Source organism: Amphibalanus amphitrite, unplaced genomic scaffold (genome assembly GCF_019059575.1).
Source record: "Amphibalanus amphitrite isolate SeventyFive unplaced genomic scaffold, NRLGWU_Aamphi_draft 000461F_arrow, whole genome shotgun sequence".
NCBI lineage: Eukaryota > Metazoa > Arthropoda > Thecostraca > Balanomorpha > Balanidae > Amphibalanus > Amphibalanus amphitrite.
In genome coordinates, this window is record NW_024881955.1 from 436,774 (window position 1) to 460,733 (window position 23,960).

Here is a 23,960-nt window from a genome sequence, read left to right on the forward strand (position 1 = left end):
GTCAGAGTACTGGTGCAGCTTTGAACATCAACGTCTGCCATGTGGAATAAAGGATATCCATACCATATCCATATTCACCAGAACCTGCCTGCAGCTCTCTACAAATTACGGAATACGGACAGCCGTTTTGGAGCACAGCAAGACGCATGATCCACTCCATACACATTACACAGTTTCAGGGTGATGAGCATCATTTGCACAGGCCGCACAGCATCACAAAGGGCCGCGCAGAAGGCACGGGTTATCAAGTGTGACTCAAAACCGCAATTCGCTCCACATATATGTATATGCTGTTTCGTCGACCGGAAGCCGGATGGCGCCCACTGTCGGCCGCAGGGCAGGGGGCGCCGGGACGGACGGACCAACTTCCGGTGGTCGCCTCTATCCGACACTGTCGATAAATGTGGTCGCTCGTGGTACCTATCCCGGCTAGCTCACAGTCGCTCCTGAATCAGTGCAGTGTTACTGCGAGCGTATAACGTGCCAGAATCGGAGTGTATCAGTGTCACTGTGCTGCTGTAGAACGCTCCAAAGCCGCGGCGTCTCAGTGTCTCAGTGTTACTGCAGTCGTAGAGCATCCCAAAGTCACGGTTTGGAAACACTCAAAGCCGTTCATGTGTGCTGCTCTTAAGTGAAGGGACCCCGGCCGGCGCGCGGTCGTCCCAGATCTGCTGCAGCGCGGCCACCATGCTCGAGCCGCCGCTGCGGGCAGCGCTGCTGACTCTGCTGTGGGTTGGCGCTCACAGCTTAAGATGCAACACACGTAATGGCTGCTGCCATTTCCGACGGGGTTCTCAAAACGGCATCGAGTGCGACCTTAGCATGCGCAAGAAGGTGAATTCACAATTGCGATATTTTGCTGTAACGTACAGTCTGTCTTAAAAGTACCGCGCAAAGTGACGGTGGATCCATCATGCCTGACCGAGGAAGGGCCTACTAAATTTGAGTCACCGAAGCAATTCACATCCTCGTCCATTCCCTAGGTCAATTGGTTCGGTAACTTTCAAATTATAGCAGGCCCTACCTCAGTCAGGCTTGATGGATCCACCGTCACTTTGCGCGGTACCTACTTTTAAGACAGACTGTACATACAGGGTGTCCGGAAATTATTTGCCCCTCCATCAGCTCGCCGCCTAGTTAACCCGCGCCCCAGTGGCGGTCTCAGCCAACTTCGCCCTAGTGAGGGGGGGCATATGTTACCACCCACCTCTAACTCAAAAACTAAGAGGGCTAGAAAGACGCGGTAAAAAGCAGTCGATAGCTCTCAATGCGTACGTTTGAAAGTATTTCGGTCATTTTTCACCTTAGAGCAATATTGGGGTCACCAGAGGTCATCAAAGGTCAAAATTTGCCAATTGTCATTATATTTTTCAGAAAACATGCCGCTATCTCAGGAACTATGGTAGCTAGAAAAACGCATGGAACAGCAATCGATAGCTTTTGAACTCTTCTTTTGAAAAGGTCATAATCAATATTGACCTCAGGTCAACGGTTTAGCCTCCAGAGGGCAAAAACTCCAAAAATAGCTGTTTTTACGAAAAGTGTTTTTCGACAATAACTTTCGACTACAAAAAGCCACGACATTTCTATTGCCAGAATCGTGTTCCCCTCGCCGATACGCGTCGAATGGACTATAATTTGACCTTGAAAGGTCAACTTGAAAATTTGACCTCAGGTCAAGGTCATGACCTTACCGGAAAAGGTCATGTTGCATATCAGTCGATGCGTCTCAACAAGACAAACACAATGAGACCATCCCCAGCGTTCTATCTCTTTCCAATCGCGAGTTATTGGCAAAAAACTGTTTGTAGCCTCAAGTGACCTCGGATGACCTGTCTAGAGGCTATCAGCAAAAATGACACCTTGGTCATCACGAGTGGACTAAATCATTGTGATTCTGAAATATTTGGACTGTTCCGATGCGTACACACGGATCTAGAGGCATTTTCATTTTTCTCCATTGACTTGTAATGGAAAGGTCACGCCACTGACCTGACCTTAGGTCACGGATATAAAAAATCCGAGATATACAAATTGTAGGCGCCCATAACAGCATGCAATCCACTAAGTTTCAAACCTTTCTGACAAACACTGCAGGCTGGACATGATTGCAAACTTTTTTTTAGGCTTGGTCAGTAAACTTGACCTGATGACCTGACCTGACATGACCTGGGGTCAAAAATTTCACACATTGTCAAAAATTGATGTACCAAAAGCTACCCCAAGCGGCGCGGCGCTACGCGCCGCGGTTTTTTATTCACACGCAAAAAACGCGACAGGGTGGTAACATATGCCCCCCCCCCCCACTGGGGCGAAGGTTAATAAACAAAGAGCCCCTGGGTCATGGTTTATTTCGCGATAGTATCCCCCGCCCTGTCATACCCATTATTTCATCCGCTCTGGCATCCCAGAGCGGATATGGGAACTACGGGAACTACATTTTGTGCGAGTTCCAGCTTGATCGGAGGTGTCCCGAATCCGGGCTGAATCCGGGCTGCGACGTACGGAGTGTCGTTTATTTGTACATTTTGCCCTGCTGAGGTCAAACGGGGTCACATATCGAGAGGCGGTTTCTAAGGAAAGTTACTACGGCCTATGAACTACCCGATGATGTGCTTTGATTTGGAATTCGGTCAATCCCTCTACTCGAGAACTGCTGTGCAAGTGTATTTTCGACATAGCCCACAAATGATCTTAGGTCATCGCATGACCTTGAGAGGTCAAATGGGTATTGGGAAAGTAAGATTAGATGCTTGCGAGTCGATTGGTGCCATTTTTAGCGCTCTAGCTCTAATCGGTAGGCCACAATCTGCTGTGCAAATTTTGGCCACGTGACCTTTGCTGACCTCTGTAGGTCAAACGGCTGGGAGTGCCCCCGAATGACTCGGACTGTGAATTGGGCATGTCAGGACCTACATGGTGTGCGAGTTTCAGCTTGATCGAAGGTGTCCCGAATCTGGGCTGAATCCGGGCTGAATCTGGACTGAATATGGGCTGTCTTGATGGACATGTGCCCGACAGTGTAAGATCCACAGAGGGAGCAGCTGACCTCCAAGGAGGTTCAGACAGGATATCAACTCGCTTGATGTCCCGAGAGCCGATGCCGCAATCTCGAAAGTGATCGGCCAAGGAAGAAAGCATGTAAGTGAAAAATCATCCACCCCTTTACTGGCTCGGCAACTCACTTGGCAGATTAAAAACTTAATTCCAGGTGGCCAAAACGGTAGTTTCTTCACTCAGCTGAGACGGAATACCTGACTTGTGCAAATATTTTCTTTTTTTTTTGTTGTTGAAAGGCCAAGGTCTGGATTCTGAAAAATAAGTGGCCTAAAACCGGTGAGAAAACTAGATTTGGGGGTACCCTAGGTTGATCTCTTTTATGGTTCAGCCCCCCCCCCCCCCCAGTCTGGAAGAAGTTCCCGCGCCACTGGGGATTATAGCTGAATAAACAAGGGGCAAATAATTTCCGGACACCCTGCACATACCGTTAGGATGATGCCTTTTGCTTATGGGTGCCTGGGGGATTAATTTCGAGCATTGATATGTACCTGATTATCTATTGAGACGTTCGATTGTCAAAGAGATTGCATGATCTCACACGATCCTTGACATGTTCTCTACAGGTTATCCGTGTAAAGGATAAGACGTCTTCGAGCTATCAAGTACTGCACTTCAGAAATGGCTCATATGGTGTGGAGGTGGAACACAACGCTTTGGACGGAAAGCAAGAAGTTCTTTTGAAAGACCTGGACACTGCCATCTTCCTGGGTAGATCTCAAACATCAACCGTGCCGTCGCCGGTCGGCACCAGCGGCAACCTAACCATCGACCGGGTGGGGAAGGTCGAACTGCACCCGCACGCGCTGGACGGCTGGAGGGGCAACGACTCGGTGGTGCAGATCACCAACGTGGCCAGGTGCCGGGTGGACGGCAGCGCGCTGGCGGCCACCACCGTCGTGCGCCGACTTCTCCTGGAGAACATCACCGAACTGGTGCTGGCTAAGGGCGCCATCCAGGCCACAGTCGACGAACTCACCCTGCGCAACGTCACCGTCGCCGAGTGCGCACGCGGCGCGCTGGCCGGCCGCGTCGGCCGCCTGCGGCTGATCTCGGCCGAGGTGCGCACGCTGCGCTCCGGGTGTCTGCGTGTGATACCGGGCGCCAAGGAGCTCTCACTGAGGCACAGCCGGCTGGGCCGGGTCAGAGCAGACGCCATCACCGGGGCCGTGGACGAGCTGACCTTTCTCGACTGCAAGGTGTTGGTCATCGCCACCGGTGGCGTGCAGCTGAACGTGTCGCGGCTCTCGCTGAGCCAGACTGACATCGGCGACCTGTGGCCGGACTCGCTCTGGGTGAACGCCAGTAGAGGCCTCTCGGTGCGTGACCTGCGGGTCTCGTCCCGTCTGCACCCCGGTGGGCTGCGAGGTCTCCGTGCGGCGGGCGACCGTGGCACCGGCCGGCGGCCGGCGCTCAACATCACCGTGCTGCGGGTGAAGCGAGCCGACCCGGGATCGCTCGAGTTCGATGGCAACACGACCGTCAACGTCAGAGAGCTGACATTCGACATACACAAGGAGTGCGAGAGGGGAGACCACCACCCGCACTCTGTGTACGTCCAGTCGGCGTGGCAGAGCGCCGGTTCGTCCGGTGGGTGTCAGTCCAGCATCGGCGACTTCTTCAGACCAATGTTCCAATGCGATTTCCAGAGAGTGCTGAACGAAACTGAAGGAGGACCCTGGAACACGGACGAGCAGAGGAACTCTTGTAACAGGGAAGCCTGCACCCTGCCGCCGTAATCAAAATCTAGGACAGCCGGCAAAACTGGCGCAGTCCGGTGCGGCGCGGAGATCGCGGGAGCTTTCTCGTTATAATGACGTTGAACCTCTGGAGTGGGCAGCGCGCCACCGGTGCTTTCTCCACTAGCAAGGCTGTGCTGCATCGCCGTTACTGCAACTGAGCAAGAAACTTCAGGCCCAGGTGTTAACTGTTAACTGTTAAGCCAGCATTGTCACAACTGTAGCGGCAGACACGTGTTCAGCATTATTTAGCTTCCAGTTCAGAGCAAGATCGGCCGCAGCTGCACACGGTTGACCCCTGGCGAGCCAACAATCATCGTCGAGTCCACTCCTGCTCGTCCTAACACCACAGCTCGGTGACAGTCAGCCTGTGCACCAGCGTCAGATTTCATTGCGCCCGGATGCGCGTCAAGGGATGGAGAAGTTAACCATCACTTCAACGAACACCGGCAAGTAGCCATACTACCTTAACTCCCTTAGAACTGAAATCAGTTCCGCTTCACAACAGAGCGATGTGCGAACTTCTGCCACATTTTCACTTTATCCTTATGAGTATGGATGGCTCTGCGTTGGCGATGATGGGCTGACATTGCGCAGCAGAGCATCGATATCTGGCGACAAATATTTTGAAATATACCTAAGGTTGACAATAATGACTCTCTGATTCACACATTCTATGCCTCTCCCACTTCCCTCCCTCCCACGCTTTCGACAATAAATGTCTTGGATATGATTTGCGTTTGTATTCAACCCACACACTCAGTAATAACAGATCACAATGACAATAACACGTGATAGTATACAGATGGCGATGATCCCATCCCTCCCTCCCAATCCCTTCCCCGTATGGTCCCTGTCCATCCCTCGTCACCGCTCGAGCTCCACCTTCGACTTGCCCCTTCCCTTGGGCATCTTCTTGTTGGTGGAGTCGTCCAGCTCCTTCCCTTTGTAGTAGTGCGGCGCCACCTCGCGCAGCCAGACGCTCTCGATCTCCACGATTTGCCGCATGAACTCCTTGGTGGTGAACACCAGCTCAAAGTAGATGACCCAGCGCGGCAGGTCCTCGAACAGACACGAGTTGGGGTGGATGTGCACCGTCTGCGACTGCTTCACCGTCTGGTAGCCGCCGGCCTTGGTCAGCCGAGCCGTGTGGTAGAAGAAGCCGGCCGTGATCGCCTTGCGGATGGCCGTGTTGTCGTCCTTGTTGGCCGAGACGAGCGGCACCTCGATCCTCTCCAGCATGCTGGCCAGCTGGTCCCGCACGTCACGCGCGCGCTTCATCGACCTGGGGGACGTAGGTGAACCGTCGGTCAGTAATGTGTACAGCCGCAGCTATAGTGGGAGTGGGAACAACTAGGGCGTGGGCGGGCCCGCAATAGGACAGCACAAGGAGTAGCAGAGAGACACAATTAGAACTGAACGGGAAAAGGACAGGGCCAGTGCTGGTGCGGGATCGGGATCATGAATCAAAGAAGGTACTTAACCCGCGACCTGGTGGGGGGGGGCTATTTTTTGCCCCCCCCCCCTCCAGACTTTTTGCTATATCTCCAGAACCGCTGCGCCGATCGTCACCAAACTTTCAGTACCCTCCCGGACATCAATTTTACACATTGTGACCAAAAAATTTTCCAAAGGCTATGATAGGTTGGCCGGAAATGACGTCAGAGTGACGTCATGTTCTGCCGTTTTCGACCCAAAAAAGGGTTTCGCGGGAAGAGCTGTCAGGCCTATAGCTTTGCAAATACAGAAAAATGATAAATACATAAAAGATGTAGAATCAACAGGGCTACAAAACTACTATCTCGGATTTTTGAAATATTTTGATTTTGACCCCCAAAAATCAAAAAGTAAATTTTTTGGATATAATAATCGAAAAATCCAAAAAGTTTTATGAATTTCGCAAAAACCGGAATATATGTGATAGTCCTTACCGCCTTCCATCCACATACCAAATTTGAGATTGATACCTCTTTTTTTGGCGAAGTTATAGCGAAAAACTGTTCAAAATTGATGACGTCAAATTTTCAAACTCAATTTTTTAGCAATTCTAGACCCCGTAGCGCAAAACAAAGACCACCATTAGACTCCCCGTGACGCGCTGCATCGAATCAATACCCATTTTATGCAAAACTATCAACTTTAAAATTTGACCTTTTTTGGCCTGACCTTGACCTGACCTTGACCTGAACTTCACCAGAAAGTGACCTAAGCCGTACCTGATAGTCTTATAACCAACACCATTGAGTTGGAAATGAAAAATTGGCCATAAAACATGCATCACACAACCTTAGTAAAGTTGGGCTTATGTGACCTGACCTGTGACCCTTGGTGACCTGACCTGTGGCCTGACGTGGTATTGTCAGTGACCTCTAATAGCAACATATCTACTAGGCAACTGACGCCCTATCGCTGATTCTCGACAAAATGCGTTTTCCTCGGTGTTATAGCGCATTCCCCAGAAGACCCGTGAACGGTGAAACATTTCATCTTTGACCTGACCTGTGACGTCATCGGTGACCCCGAGGTCAATGAAATTTGGTTTCCTTCGACAAATTTGACAGGCCTTTCGAACGCCGTTTGAATTTTGCGGATCCGTCCAGTAGTTTCGGAGATACGAGGGGGGGGGGCAAAAAATAGCCCCCCCCCCCACCCACCAGGTCGCGTTATAAACAGACCCCACCAGGGCGCGGGTTAATGCAGCGGTAGGCCGTATTCGGCCCAGAGAGCTTTAGTATGACCTATCCATAACATATTCAACCACGGAATGACACCATCGCCGGGGAAGAGGTGGTCTAAGGTCTATGACTTAAAGGGACTATCCCACCTTTAACATGGGGTTTGAGTTGAGATAGCCAAGTTTGCGGCGAGGTTCAGAAACCACTATCTATCTAGGTTGCAACCCCCGCGGCCTCTTTGTGTTGAAGAAATTCGTTCCCTTCATTTGAAAATGGGCCTTGTACAAGGCCCTATCTTCAACATGGAGCGACCGTTAGTGTGACGTCACCTCGTTTAGTCATTCTGATTTAAATGGGTTTGTTCGTTGAAAAATCGCTTAAAACTTGGTCTGAACTTTGTTGTGGTGCCTACAGAGTAAAAAGAATCAGCTTTATGACAGTAATGTGGCCTGGGGAAGGAGGTAATTTTGGGCTGTGACGTCACATATTTGAAAGTTTGTGTTTGGAATATGGGAAGCCTAAGATGTTTTATGAAATATAAATGCCAGAACCGTGTTCCTGGTCAGCCAATCTATAAAGTCGGGCACAATTTAACTGGTTTTAACAACATTTTAGAAGGTGGGATGGTCCATATTATGATGGTAGACATATTATGATGTCTACCATATTATGATGTCTACCATATTATTATGATGTCTACCATATTATGATGGTAGAGGTTAAGGTTAACCGGTTAACCGTTAACCGGTTATAACCGGTTATGATGTCAAGATGACATGACATCTGACATCTTGTCATGACATCTGACAGACATCTGACATCTGACATCTGTCAGATGTCTGACTTCTGACATCTGACAGACTGACATCTGACTGACTGACATCTGATGTCTGACTTCTGACATCTGTTGCTTCTGACTGAAGCAACAGATGTCTAATATGGTAGACATCATAATATGTCTACCATGGTCTACGTGGGATGGTCCCTTTAAGTTGGTTTTCCCGAGTCTGTGAAAGGACTCAAACCAGAGTTAATTCACCACATGCTACCTGACCATTCAGTGACTGAAGCAACAGCGGTCAAACTCCGAAACAAACACGTTTATCCCACCGTAAACCAGTCCAGTTGGACCAACGATTGAGGTCAGAAGTTCGATACGTCACTACACCATCAGACCGCGAGACAGCTCACCTCAATAGTCGCAATGGTATCCATCTCGGTGCGGGCTTTATCGCATCGAGACGGAGTCCGCAGACAAGATTTACATTTGCAAGCTCCGCGAAACCTGGATGGCTTCCATGAATCGATATCGCGGTATGTCGAGGTAGGTACTGAATTTAAGACGTTACTGTTTCACTGGATAGATCAGACAAGTTTGGTCGCAGAACATAACTATACACTATTGGAAATAGGCAAGGACCATACCACCATGGTCAGCCCACGCCCAAACTGCGCATTTCTATAATGCTCCTAATTGTAACGGGAGCAGCTTTGATTCCATTGAGTCCGAAAGTGTTAACTCGTGCAGATCGACTGAAACATCAATGCAGCAGCAGTCACATATTTCCCCCGTAATCGAGTTTAGTTTATAATTTGAACAGGCATTCACATGATGCCCTCCCAGAAACAAAGGCTAGGAATTAAACTACGCTTCGCAGCAGAGAAGCAGCAGTTGCCTCGCCTAGCCAACGAACTTTGGTTAATGTTCCCGTTGGCCGCTCGCTGAAAATGAAACCCGGTGCAAAATCAGTGCACATACGATTGTTGGCATCGAAACATTCATCGATTGCGAGCACTCGCATGTTGCTGTCCGTACTGCCTCAAAGTGTTACCCGCAAACGCAGCCGTGTCGCGTCCCCTCAGGCCGCACAGGAAGCACAAACCCCTGATACAAAATGCGGTCAGTCACAAACTGCATAACGTCACAGGACGCTGCAGACTGATGTGGCCGCAACATTTCCAGCCTTCCAGAGGGCAGTGGATGCTTTGTGATGGGTTATGGCTCTGTTCGCGACCTGCGCCTGAAGGAATGCACTAATTTTGTTCATATATTGTAATCCAGATGAGGGATCGGTCCTGCCTTTACCCGCCTATAGCCCAATGATTGGGCGCGATGCATCCCCAACCTAATGTGTGTGGATGAGGTATAGTTTGACTTCCTCTCAAGGGTATATTAAGAGGACACGAGATTCCATCCTCCCCATCCCAGCTCTTACCCAGCCCATTCGGGTCCCCAGTGAGCGGTGAACGGCAGAGGCAGTAGCGATGTGACAATCGGATCAGAGACATTCATCATTTTTGCTCAGTTCCATAAGATCAATACTCAGCTACAGCATGAGGAAATATTCATAGTCAGTGATGACGTCTAGACTTCAGAGTCATTGTTAACGTATTGCAGCTCGCAACGCAGTAAAAAAGTATTGATAATGAACACAATGCAAGTAATTTAGCGCGACAATTGGCGGCAAGTACCTACCACACAGCATCTGCTAATAGAAAAAAAAACAGCGTCCATGGATACTTACCTGCCCTTGTTCCGTCAGACTGGCAAGTGGCAACACTGTCATTAAAGGGACTATCCCACCTTCAAAAAAGTACCGTTTAGGATTCGGAAATGTTACTCATGATATTTTGACGAATTCTGCAAGTTTTTACGCGTTTTCATCGTATACTTTTTGAGATATTGCGACTTTCATATTTCATCGTGACGTCATTCATATCGAATCTGTGACGTAATGAAGGATTTACTTCATGTCAATGTGAGGGGAAATTTGGCAGCAAATATATTTGCTCTCAAATATGACGCGGCTTATACAATAACAAGAGTGTCTCTGATTGGCTTCTTCGTAAATCAAGTGATACTTTACTTGAATGTGTGACAGGCGTTCAAAAGGCAAATGAGTAATGACGTCATCAAATGGCCGTTAATAGTTAAGAGATAGGGCCTTAGCTAAGGCCATAGGGCCTTAGCTAAGGCCCACTTTTCAAATGAAGGGAACGAATTTCTTTAACACCACGAAACTGAGGATATTGCGACCAGGATATATAGTGGTTTCTGAACCTGACCGCCAACTTGGCTATCTCAACTCAGAACTAATGCAAAGGTGGGACAGTCCCTTTAATGATAAATACCGAACATTCCGATCCAGCGATGGAGCACCACAACTATGCAATAAAACCAGTATCCGGGAGCAACAAGAGTACAATTTACAACTAATTTAATCAGGCAGGTTTTTGATGAAAAAAGATCTTAGAACAGCAAAGCGTATCGGAATATTTTTATTGCACTTAACCCTTGCAATAAAAAAGATTAAATGACACTAAGAAACAAGAAGAAACGGAAACCTTTCCTACATAGCCAAAAAAAAAAACGAAATATACGTAACCATATACTTTGGTTAGCAAGAGCAAGTACGAAGTATTTCCACAGCTGCAAGCTATGGCCTTAAAGGGAGATAATGAGCTTTCTTTTTTCTTTAATAAAAATTACTCGACATCTATACTATTTCTACTGTAGTTTCTATAAAATATGAAAATTTCCTAGCACATTTTCGTATGTGAAAAAGGTTTTTATTTTTGCAAAAAAGAAGCAGTACTTGCAGTACTTGTAACACCCACCGAAATGCGTTGTCCTTCTTGTCCTTCTCTATAAAAAAGTCGCAGTATATGGCGCTTTTGTTTCAAACAGCGACGCTTGGGTTTTTGTTTATGTTATCGCCTTGTCGTTGCTTGGTTGTAAGGATTCTAATTTGAATTAGAGTTAATTCGGTTTAGAATTAATTAGATTCGTACATAGTGCCTACTCTTCTTTGTTTCCAAGTATTATTTTGCGCCACAAATGAACGGCATGCGCCAGAAACGCAGCCAAATCTTGCGATTGCGACTACGAAATTCATTATTTTGGCCTCAGAGCCTGAAGCGAAAAATACAAGCATATTTATTTCAAAAAGACTTCAGGTTTGTCGAACGGTGTTATGAGAATTTTGATAACAGTACTGCATAAGTTTTTCAGTGATGCCGCAAAAGTGTTGTATCTATCTTCTTTTATTGTGCAGTCGGCGGGACCGATTCAAAATTGAGTCGTTGCTACTAAAATAGCAGCATATGGCCTCAGATGATGAACAGGAAAAATAGTTGCGTAAATTTAGACATAAACCACCCCCAAACCATGAATATCTTTTGAAGGCACTATAGACGACCATTAACTAACTAGATGTGATGAAGATCAAATGTAAGGAATACGCTCATTTTACAAAATTACATGCAAGTACCAAAAAGTGATGTAAGTACTTATTCAACGGTCATTTTCAGCGCTCCCCGCTAACGTGACTTCAAGTTGAGATATTTGCGGCAAGGTACCGCATTGAGCAAAATGGTTTTAATTTACATTATAACTTGTTGTGTTTTGTCAGAAAATGATCCTAACTCAGATTTTGTGGAAAAAGGTCATTATCTCCCTTTAAGAGCCCCGGCCCCGGCCCCGGCCCGGTAGAAAGGAGCGACGCCGCCTTCTCTGCGATCTCTCTCGCCTATCATTCTCAAAACCCAAACCCCCTGTTACGAGCGACGGTCACCATTATCCCAACTGAGCCGCTCTCACAGCACAGGCAGTGCGGTGGGAGGATATAGGGCTGGCTGGGTGACCTGCCCTTCAGGGTTGGCGCAGCAGCGGCGCAGCATGGTGGCTGCTGAAACCAATACCCCAGCCTCAAATTCCTAACCTTCCACCGTTCTTCGGCCACCTTGTTAGACCAAAAGAGCGCGAACCCTCCCCCCTAAAAACTGAAGCCATGGCGCCACTCACCGGTACTGTATGAAGTTCTCATAGCACCACTGCGTGCTGAAGTCGGTCTCGGCCCACTGTTCGTACACGTTCAGCAGCACCAGGTGGTCGCCGCCCGGCACGAAAAAGTTCTTCCTGGCCGTGTCGGCATGCACGGCCTTGTCCTTGGGCCGGTAGAAGACCGAGTTGTTGACGGAGAGCATGGCGGCAATGGTGACCACCTCCTCGGAGCAGTGGTACTTCTCCGAGGCGATGATCATCTTGGAGAGCTGCGGGTCGACGGGCAGCTCGGACATGCGTCGGCCGAGCGTGGTCAGCTCGCCCCGGTGGTTGAGCGCGCCCAGAGCGTACAGCTGCTCCAGCGCCAGCATCAGCGTCTCCTGCGGCGGCGGGTCCAGGAAGTCGAAACTCAATAGGTCGTCGATGCCCAGCGACTTGAGCAGCAGCACGACGCTGCCCAGGTTGACGCGCTGGATCTCGGGCACGGCGTTGTCCTCCAGCTCGTGCGCGTACGACCAGGCCGTGTACAGACGGAAACACTTCCCAGCGGCGACGCGTCCGGCGCGGCCGGCCCGCTGGTTGGCCGACGCCTTCGAGACGGGTGTCACGATCAGCGACTCCATGCCGGTGCGGGCGTTGTAGCTGTTCTGCTTGGCGAAACCCGGGTCGATGACGTAGATGATGCCGTCGATGGTCAGCGACGTCTCGGCGATGTTGGTGGCTAGGATCACCTTGCGCGCGCCGGGCGGCGTCGGCTCGAAGATCTTGGCCTGCATCTCGGAGGGCAGGTGGGCGTAAATGGGCAGGATGATGAGCTCCTTGATCTTGGAGCCCAGCCGGCGGGTGCGCTCCAGCAGCAACTCCTGGCACGTCTCGATCTCCTCCTGGCCAGTGAGGAACACCAGGATGTCGCCCAAGGGCTGCGTCACATGGATCTGTAGCACCGTCACCACGCACGCGTCAATGTAGTCGGCCTCGGGCGCCTTCGTGTAGTAAATGTCTACGGGGTAGCGACGGCCCGGAATCCGGAAAATCGGAGCGCCGTCGAAAAAGTCGGCGAATTTCTCGGCATCCAGCGTGGCCGACGATATGAGCAGCTTCAGGTCCTTGCGGAAACGGGCGATGTCCTTGACGAGTCCAAAGAGCACGTCTGTGTGCAGGGTGCGCTCGTGGGCCTCGTCGATGATCATCACGCTGTAGGATCCCAGGTCAGGCTCGGAGAGGAACTCTCGCAGCAGCATGCCGTCCGTCATGTACTTGATCCGGGTCCGCTCCGACGTGCAGTCCTCGAAGCGAATGCTGTAGCCGACCTCGTTGCCGAGTTTGACGGCGAGTTCCTCGGCGACACGGGCAGCCACGGACATGGCTGCCACCCGGCGCGGCTGGGTGCAGCCGATCTTCATGTCGTTGTCGCAGAAGCCGCTGTGGTAGAGGAACTGCGGGATCTGTGTGGTCTTGCCGCTGCCCGTCTCGCCCTCAATGATGAGCACCTGGTGGTCGCGGATCGCCTGGATCAGGTCCTCTTTGAACGGGAACACTGGCAGGCTGCGCTGACATTCCTCGATCTCCTTGGCCTTTTTCTCACGCGCCGAGAGCACCCGCTCGGCGTCACCCTCCAGACGCGCGCTCACCGGACCGTCGGCCTTCTTTTCTTTACTCTTCTTTTTCTTTTTCTTCTTCTTTTTCTTACCATCTCCGTCGTCCTCGCTGCCGGAACTGCTCTCCAACGTGCCCGGCATCTTCATGGCCTGCACAAACTCGACAGTGTCGTCCAGCACCAGATCGTACTTCTTTTCGGGCTCGCGGGCGCGCGCGTCTCGCGCGCCGACCCGGTACTGCGCGGCCTCCAGCTTCTCCTCTTCCCACTTGCGCTGCTCCGAGTTGGGCGCTTTCTCACGTGCGTCCGTCTCCATGTACTTCTTGGTGGGCTCCTCCTTCATGTCCTCGGGCATGTGGTACCGCTGCACGCGCTCCAGGTCGCGCGCCTTCTCATGTTCTTTGGCCAGCGACAGCACGCGCTTCTTGTAATCTCTCTCACGTTTCTCGCGCTCGGTCAGTGTCGACTCCTCGAAGAGATACTCGTCGTCGGCGATGTCCGCCTCGAGCTCGGCCAGCTTGTCCTCCTTACGCTTGGAGAGGTACTTGCGGCGCGCCTCGAGCCGCAGCCGGGGTACGGCCGCCGCGCGGTCCTCCGATTCCAGCTTCAGACGTTTGGCGGCCTCCTCGAACCCGCGCCGGTCTGCGGGGGTGGGGGGAGGGGCGTCAAGGGACGGGGCGGCTCAGGGCTCCGCGGAAATAACAGACACTTAGCCTCGACTACAGCGGTACCCACTGAGGCGTGGTCTGTAATAGGATTATACATTGAGCTCTTTGTGCTTCAGTCGCAACGGTAATCATAGAGCGTACGGTCGATAATTTCGCTTCAGAATAATGAACTAAACTGGTCTCCATCGGGGCGAAGTTAACATAAAATAACGCTAGTTTCCACCATGTGATAGAATATCAGTGAGCCCCAATTCGCATTTTAGATGCATCACCACCAATGCTGGCAATTTAACGGTGGCGCACGTCAATTTCACTAAAATATCGTGGCATGAAACAGCTTGTACTCTTTTGGACAGAAAATCTTGAAATAATTTAATGATTCCAGAAAGCCTATAACATAGCTTGCCAACAATTTCCAGGGGATAAACCAATATCAAACTACGATGTGCAATATGTATCTATTTTTTATCCAGCACTAACTTACGCAGGTTTAGCGCATCGCAATATTGTAAGTTAAAATAAAAAGCCCACGCAAAATAATAAGTGCTCTGGCGACCAGCAGCTTGAGTATAGTCTGAATGTCCACAGCTATTAGACCGACAGCTGTCCGCTGTCAGAGCGACCCCGCTGCCAGACTCAAACCGAGCACACCCCACACCACTGAGTTGGAACGAGTGTGAGGACATTCATCCCATCAGAACTACTGGCCGCTGGAACCCTTGCTTTGAGACTAATAGCACGCGGACACAAAATAGCAGCAGCCTCAGCTTTCAACGCGGTGAAAGAAACAACAGGCCCAGTCCACGCACTCCGAAGTCATCCTTCATACAGTTTGCAGGCCCTGTAACGATCATCTTACCGGACTTTTCCGCGACCTTCCTCGTTTTCTCCTGGTCGCGCTTTTTGATCCGCTCGGTGAGGGCGTCCCGCTCCTTGAGGTCGTTCAGCCGGGCCCGTTCCTCGGCCTCTAGCTCGTCCTCGGAGCTGGTGGCGCCGCCTGGCGTCGCAACACTGACGCCGCCGCGAGGCCGCTCATCGGCTGACTCGGAGCTCGACGACTGCTTACGTTTCCTGTCAATGACAACAGCCGTGTGCGTGTCAAATGAGGGGACAGTACAATTAAAAATTGCAGCATGAAAATGAATATCGACTGATTTTCATGCGTGACAATTGACTGATGACAACTTACATTCGCAATATATACCAGTATAACGCCTTTTGGGGCGACTAACGGAGCGAGCGAGAGGGTGGGCCTTGCACGTGCGAAATTGCGAGGGGGTACCTCCAACTGACTTGTGCACGGCACCCTACTAACTGGTCTCTAGCGATGTGCCAAATTTGGGCACAATCGGCCCAGCCGTTCTCGAGATCTGGAAGCGGCACCCTGCACGTGCGCACGTGCAAAATGGGTCCCAACTGACTTGTGCACGGCACCCTACTAACCGGTCCCTAACCGTGTACCAAATTTGAGCGCAATCGGTCCAGCCGTTCTCGAGATCCGGAAACGACCCCTGCACGTGCGCACGTGCAGCAGCACCCCAACTCTGGCACATGTATATGCAGTGCCTAGTGGGTGCCTACCTACATGCCAACTTTCAGCGCAATCGGCCAAGTAGTTACCGAGATATTGCAACAATTACAAAAGTGACACCTCTTCGTTTTGCACGTGGCACGTGCATAAGGGGTCACCCACATGCATCGGGAATAGTGCAACACTTGGTAGAAGGAATGAAGCTACCCTACAAAAATTACCGCGTGTAAATCGGTCAAGTGGTTGCTGAGATATAAGCCTCGCAAAAGCGTGACCACGGCCGGCCGGCCGGCCGGCCGGCCGCTCATACTCAGAAATTTCCGTTAATCTAAGGAAAGACTACGCTCGCTTCGCTCGCTCCGTAACAAGGAGCGCACATTTCAACTTAAGACAAGATAAATTCAGAACAGGCATAATGAGCTGACGAACCATTCGACCCCACAGACCTGATGTGCTTCCTCTTCTTGTCTGCCTTCTGGGCGGCCGCCGGTGCCGGCTCATCGTCGTCGTCGGAGAGCAGCCGGTACTGCTGATTGCGGCGGTACACGTCGGCCAGCGCCGCCTCGCGCGCGCGCTGCGGCTTGGCAGTGCCGGCGGCGGCGCGCGGCACGCGGCCGTGCAGCTGGCGCGCGAACGCCTCCACGCGCGCGTCAACGTCGATGGTGCCCGTGTCGCGGATTTTGTCGATCAGCTGGTCGCCGGAGGCGCTGCGCTGCGCCAGCTCGATTAGGAACTGGCTGACGTACTTGTCCGAGAGGCCGAGCACCTCGTGCAGCTGGTCGTCCACCCAGGAGCGCAGCGACATGGCGGCACTGGCAGACCGGCTCGGCTGGGGGAGAGGGGCCAGTCAGACATCGATGACAACAACAAATGAAACTAAATAAGAATGCATCCCCCCCAGTCCATTGGCTGTTGTAAGTGTCCAATATTATCTTTCCATATTTGACCCTTTTTTCTTTTTACGAGTTTTACAAGTACCTAAGCTTCCATGCATAGTTACTTCCAACCCGCTGCTCGTGAATGAACAAAATGCCAATTCAAGCTTTATATACTGAATTGATTGGCGAGTAGAATACCTACATTTTATACTAAACTTTGCCATTTTCACTTAGCTGGATTATGGTTAGTTACCAGGTACACTTCACTTCCTGGTACAGTCTGAACTTACCACTCAACAGCCTGGCTCAAAAGCAATTCACAGACACTTGTTCAATGATATTGTGGAGAGATTTGCAATGACAATCATTATTTTAGGACACTAACTGGATGGCCAACTGCCTATACCCTGCACCTGAAGTAAAGTGAACAATGATGCTGCTAAGAGCAGAGACGAACTTACTTTGACCCATGGCAAGAACAATATTATCCTCGAAGGTTGGGCTCCACTCCAATAAGGTCAGATACCTAATTCAGCATCAGTAGGCATGGATGAAAACTAACAGAAGTATGTAACAAGTGAACTGTTAAGCCTTACACCTTTTTCCAAGGAGCAAACAAATCATATGCTGATGATTCCTATGCTATCTATGCTTTAACCCTCGCCGGCACAGGCCATTTTGAGTCCTTCGACGGCACAAGGGGGGGGGGGGTACGACCCCCCCCCCCCCCTCGCGTTTGGCCCCTGATGGAGCTAGAGCTTCGCGGAAAAAACGAGCGTGTTGCCCATCACGAGAGGAAGCCAATGACACCCAATTTTAAGCTCCTAGGTCATCGGTTGACCTTCCAGGTCAGGTCAATGACCCAAAAATCGGGAATATCGGGACCTGTTAGAAAGTCGTAAAGCGTGGCTACTAAGAAGTTTTCCGGGGTGCTGATCACGAATATCATATTAGTTTTGATCACAGATGATGTCGTTAAGCGTTTAGACCAGGTCGGGTCAGGTCAGGTCAGGTCAACGGGTAGGGGTCGTGACGGGTATTCGTAGTACCTGTCATCCGCCTCTGACAGCTTCGTAACATGTTACCATGATGTTACGAAGGCACCAAAACTACTTCGTAAATGTTCAAATGGTTGCTAAATTCGAATTCAGCTCCAAAAACTAGCCTAGAAACATGTAAAACTCGAAAAAGTGAGCCGAGGTCACCAAAGGTCAATGACCTGACCTGACCTTCAGGTGACCTTGACACCCACCCTAATGCATGGGAGCAGCATCAAATCACATGTTTGAACGTTTCAAACCACGAAAAGTTTGCAAACGCGCGGTTAATGCGAGCCGACATACGCTGAATCGCGATTTCGGCCAAACATGGTCACGGAAAAGAGGTCACAGGTCAAAGGTCATTGGGGTCAGGGTCATGAAATTTTCAGGGTAGGTGTAAAATTGATCAATGCGAAGGTACTGAAGGTTTCGTCGCGATCGGCCGCATTTTACGCGAGTTATTCGCGAAAACCCTTAGGGGGAGTTGCATCAACCCCCCCCCCCCCCCCTGTGCCTGTGCCAGCAAACATCCTTCTGTTCAAGTGTTTTGAGAACACCAGACATTTTCCAAAAATAATTATTTGGAAACTAGTTAGTGGTCAGCACACATTGGGATTGGCTGGTGAATGATGTGCTCAAAATTATGTGAATATGACGCACACTATCTTACAGTTATGATAGTGTGAATATGACGCACACTATCACAAGGTATCACTTGTGTGACTTAGATTTCATATTCTAGTGGTGAATCATAGTTGATACTTGATATCTGAATCACAAATATAACCCAGTCTTGTCAGTGCTGTTGTTTACTTTTCCAGTGTTGTTAAAGGAAATAGTTCACTTTCCTGAAATTAGTTCTTTGCAATGGATTTATGATTTATGCTCAAAATGATCAGCAAAGAAAATAAAACTTTTTTTTATAAACAAAAATATATTTCAACATAGGAAGAACTACAGGAAATAGTTCACTTTTAATATGAGGTTTTGAACTGGAATAAAATTTTGTAGCTTGAGCTAAGACTAGCACAAATCAGAAGCTTTTACTGACCAATGATCACCTTAGATGATGATTTTTTTTTTTATAAATTTAGCTCGAATGTTTGAATGGGCGCATTGACAGAGCCGGAGCCCACGCTAAGCAGAGCTTGTTGCGTAGACCCCGACCCCTACCGTCCGATCGCGCAATTTCAATTTCGGGTAACGGGAGAATTTAGATGCCAAAGCTTAACGTGCCCTTCAAAGCCGGACACGGCCTGTCCCACTCAACTGACTTCAACTGGCTGTGGCTGCTCCCACCAACCGCAGAGTCGCAGACCATCCCGGTCAGGAGTCTCAAATGTCGAGCGCCAGAGCGTCTCGAACCCGGGCTCTCACTACCGGGAGTCCAATGCTCTACCAACTGAGCTACGGGACAGGCAAAAGAAAATGGATGAGAAATGGATGATATTCCATTTCTCGTTCCAAAAAGAGCGCCTTGCAGAGGAATGCGTGCCTTGCTGAGGAATGCAGCCGTCATCATCAGCCAATCAGCATGCTGCTGCTTACAGCCAATAGATTTGTACTATGCAATTAGCAATATGATTGGTCAACGGGTTTGAAGCTTCCGCGTCAAACAATAGTTTATATAGAATATAGTTCAAAAATAGGTATCACTTTTCTCAAATTTGATCTTAATCTTTTCTAAAAAGACAAAAGATAAGATACTGAATTGTTTCAAGTAGACTGTACTAATATATGCAATTACATGTGATTCATGATTTAGAGTATAAATTTCCAAAATCATATGCAAGTATTTAGCAAGGGTAGCTGAAGACAGGTGAAGAGAAGGTAGCATGACCACTGACCAGGGATGCGGAGCCGTGGAAAGTTCAGACGGCTCCGGCTCCGGCTCCGGCTCCGGAGAAAAAAATCGGCTCCGGCTCCGGCTCCGGCTCCGGGTGAAATGTTATGGCGGCTCCGGCTCCGGCTCCGGCTCCGAGTAAAATGGTCCGGCTCCGGCGGCTCCGGCTCCGGCTCCGACTCAGTACATCCCCTATGCAATCAATTAAATACAGGTGGAAGAAAAATTGGATTGGTTATACGCGTTACTCTTTGCCATGACCGGCTCATGACCGCGTCCCCGCGCAAACGCACCTCGGAGAGAACTGGCAGAACAAAGGACTAGGAAGCGATGGCATTGGAAACGCAGTCGCCGCGAATCGGAGTTCACTGAACCATCGTAAGCTGACACTGTGCTGGGAGTCGCATTCCACTGCACTGGCTTGAAAACAATGGCCGTCACCTGATGACCGGTCCTCATGTTCTGGGGATGCAGTAGACGTGGGGGGGGGGAGGAGCAGACAGGAAGTTGATTGCGTACTGTGGGATACTGGGGATATTCGGCTTTTTTCATTCACTTGATGGCCCATGACGTAAGTACATACCATATGTTTCACTGCCTTGTACTGTCAAACCGAACTAGGTCAATTATTTTTTTTTCCTCTTCAAAAAATAAAAAGGAGCCGGAGTCGCCCCCTTTTTTGGCGGCTCCGGCTCCGGCTCCGGCTCCGGTCTATATTGTTTCACGGCTCCGGCTCCGGCTCCGGCTCCGGGCAAAATATGCCGGCTCCGGCGGCTCCGGCTCCGACTCCGGCTCCGGCTCCGCATCCCTGCCACTGACCAGTTCAAAGCATTTTTATTTTGAGAAAAAATGAGCATCCTAGAACAACAGTAGGCGGAACTATGGTCAAGCGTACCCATTTTCGGGAACGCATTTTCGTTCCCATGTTTGGGAACGATAAACCCAAATATGGGAACGCCATGTAGGCATTATTTAAAACAAGAAAAAGAACTGTTAAATGACGTCTAAAAAATATAAAACGATCGTGAACCGCCTGATAGTTGTCTCAATATTGTTGGGAAAGAGTTTGATATTGTAAGGCCCATCGTAGTTTCAAATCGTTCCCCTATTTCTAAAGCAGTCCATCACCCGGGCCGCGAGCCCAAATTTGGGAACGCTCTCGTACACTGGCGCTGCAAGCGTTCCTTATTATGGGAACGGCGTACCCAAAATTGGGAACGATTTCACCGACGCCTTTCAGGGGCTCTTTTCATTAACAAGCATCACGTCCAACGCCGCAAATTATTGTAAACGCAACAATCATCAGATGACCTTTCCGGCAAGACCGTTGCATGTTTCGCCCGGTCTTCTGCGCTTTTATTCCCGTCGATCTCGCAGCGGGCACGCCCCCCTCTGCAGGATTACGTAATTCACAACGCTCAGCGATGTTCAACAAGGTCTTCCATACCTATATCCACCGTCCGCGCCGAGGGTGGAGACATGTCAAGCACCTGTCTGCTAATCACCGAGAGTTGACGAGCACAAGAAGTATCCAAAAATGGGAACGCTGAATATGTTACACCCTCAAAACACCTAGTCCCAATGAAAATCTAGTTTTTTCCTTTCTTAATGAGTGTAAGTGGCAAAAGGCCTGGTAGGATGGGCACGAGGTATGATCGAAATCAGCATAAAAATTATAAATAAGCCACACAGAGCGATCTATATCAGAGAAATTCCCCCCAAACGATCATGCTTAGAAACGCCGAAGACAAAAACCACGCTCATGACGCTGCTTATAAAACAACGCTAAACAGCTAGCATCCAAATAAAATATGTCTTTCAGGGCTGATAAAATACAGCTGAATGATTTTAAACCACTGAAACTGAGTTTACAACAGTAGTTCGGTAAAATCACTGACGTTCCACGCGGTAGATCGCCCCGACACCAAAAGTCAACAATATTACCTCGGGACTGTCCGCGTGTTCGCTTGCATATGTCAGCATCTGGTGTCGCTAGAATGAAACTTCATAACCAGGCGAAAATTATTATACTTGACCTCAAAATGTAAAAAATGCTTCATTTTCCTTAAAATTGCATGTTAAATGTCGTATAACCCATATTTCCACCATTCTGTCATTTTTAAAAAATCATTAAAAATATCATTCCACGGTCAATTTCCTTGTTCCACGGTCAGATTAAAGATAACTTTATGGAGATTTAGTAGATACTTAAATCAGCGTGCACTTTTTTGAGACGTGATGCACTTTTGAGTTTTAGTGGGCGAACGGCCGAAAAATTGCCTTCCGTTCTCATAAATGGGAACGCCCGTTCCCATATTTGGGAACTCCGTTCCCAAAAATGGGAACGTTCCTATATTTGGGTACTCATGACCATAGTTCCGCCTACTGACAAGAAAGAATTTAAACAAGCATAACAATAAGTGCAAGGACTGGGACGGAAAGACCTGGACATATACCTTAAAATGCTTGCAACGCCGACAGCACTTGCTACTCGGAACACCTCTAAAACTTTCCAATTTCAGAAACCAATCAATCCAAAAAAATTCGGTCTGCCAAACTTTCCAAAAAAATCCAATTTTCAAAACTGAAACCCAAGCGCGCAAAGGAGAATGTGCAATAGTCTTTCGCCGAAAACGTTGCCACGATCGATAGCAAGAGTGTTCTATATAGGTTGTCGCCGGGGCCCGGAAACTAGCATGGCCCCTGCTCATAGATAAATGGCCCTGGTTATTCCAGCTGGAGACGAAAGCAAAGGCATAAGGGTGAAAAAAAAACATTCAAAAATATTTTCAAGCATAAATTGAAACACGCATAATACTGTTTAGTCTCCTAACAATCTACTCTGATATAACCTCTCGCTACTGCTCGCATAGGGCCTTGCTGCTCGCTTCGGTTTTTCGAACAGAATCTATCAGCTGAAGCTTGTCACTGCTGCGTATTTTTTGAAACATTTGAGAGATACCATATTAGGATTTGGTGCCTTTTATTGAAGTTTTTCCTTTCATTGACGCTTTCAGTTTGTGCACGTTACGGTCCAAGGGCGGACATCGATACAAGTGGCGCTACTCTAGCGATAAATCTGAGAACTACTGACCGATCTCTGGTCATGTGACCTTGACCGGCTCCTGAGATTGGGGTCACGTGACACTCGGCCCGTCGGCGACCGCTCCGAGGCGAAAATTCAAGTTTGCAGTGGAACTTTGCATAGACGGACACCAATGACATATGATTCTAGATTAGCATTCGATACAGCGTTTAATTCTACACAGAATGACACTAAATTTAAGAGATTATCTGCCATCACTTCATCGCACTTTTTGTGGAACAGAAAGAATGTCGAGGCGACGTTGCATACTAACGCAATGGGAGCGTAGCAGGGCGGCGTGCGATATGTACAGATTTATTGCTTTTGCCAACAAGCGAGGCAATAGTAAATTGAATCTAGAATGACATTTGGTACTAAATTTAACGGGCTATTCAATGCTACTAATTATTCGAAGAATTAAAATAACATCTCGTCGCAGATTTCAATTTGCTTACTCGTTAATATTTCCCAGGTTAGGTATGTACATACCTATTCGGCATTGCTCGTCTGACATTAACCTTCGAGTTTGCATCAAGTTTTCATGTTGATACGTACAATGAAATGTCGATTCTAGATGGCTTTTCAATAAAGTGCTCAATTCTACACAATATGGCACTATTGAAAAGGATAAATCTGCAATCCCTTCACCGCACTATTAGTGGAACAAAAGGATATTGCATATATTTGCGATGGGAGCGGGACGCCGCCGCGAACGATGCATGCTAATTGATTGTTGCCAATAAACAAAGGAATAATACGTTGGTTCGATAATCGTGTCCGGTCCGGGAATACATTTTACGGGCTTTTTAATGATACCGGCCATTCGAGGAATGAGAATGATAACTCGTCGCAGATTTTATTTTTCCTACTTGTCATTTGGAGAACCATGAGCACTGCTGGCCATACATAAGCTTTTATCAATTTGTATTGGCATGCACGATAAAATGTCGATTCTAGACAAGCATTCGATACAACGTTCAATTCTACACAGGATGACACCAAATTCGAGGGATTATCCGCCATCACTTCACCGCACTTTTTGTGGAACAGAAGGAGTGTCGAGC

At 49.0% G+C, this 23,960-nt stretch overlaps 2 protein-coding genes across 3 annotated transcripts; one reads left to right on the forward strand and one right to left on the reverse strand.

Moving 5' to 3' along the window:
* Positions 1 to 390: 390 nt before the first annotated feature.
* On the forward strand, positions 391 to 5,449 carry LOC122391917. The gene is made up of 2 exons (XM_043386259.1): positions 391 to 834; positions 3,624 to 5,449. Exons 1-2 carry the CDS (start codon positions 688 to 690, stop codon positions 4,794 to 4,796), a joined length of 1,320 nt encoding a protein of 439 aa, XP_043242194.1. The 5' UTR covers positions 391 to 687; the 3' UTR covers positions 4,797 to 5,449.
* Positions 5,450 to 5,517: 68 nt separating this feature from the next.
* LOC122391916 (pre-mRNA-splicing factor ATP-dependent RNA helicase DHX16-like) lies at positions 5,518 to 22,529 on the reverse strand. 2 transcript variants are annotated; one of them, XM_043386257.1, is made up of 5 exons: positions 22,268 to 22,529; positions 16,497 to 16,879; positions 15,379 to 15,590; positions 12,276 to 14,493; positions 5,518 to 6,081 (listed from the first exon to the last, which is right to left on the reverse strand). In XM_043386257.1, the coding sequence occupies exons 1-5, from the start codon at positions 22,520 to 22,522 to the stop codon at positions 5,664 to 5,666; spliced, it is 3,486 nt and encodes a 1,161-aa protein (XP_043242192.1). In that variant the 5' UTR covers positions 22,523 to 22,529; the 3' UTR covers positions 5,518 to 5,663. The 2 variants fall into 2 exon arrangements, with proteins under 2 accessions (XP_043242192.1, XP_043242193.1); XM_043386258.1 differs by lacking the exon at positions 22,268 to 22,529 and adding an exon at positions 17,219 to 17,239.
* Positions 22,530 to 23,960: the final 1,431 nt, after the last annotated feature.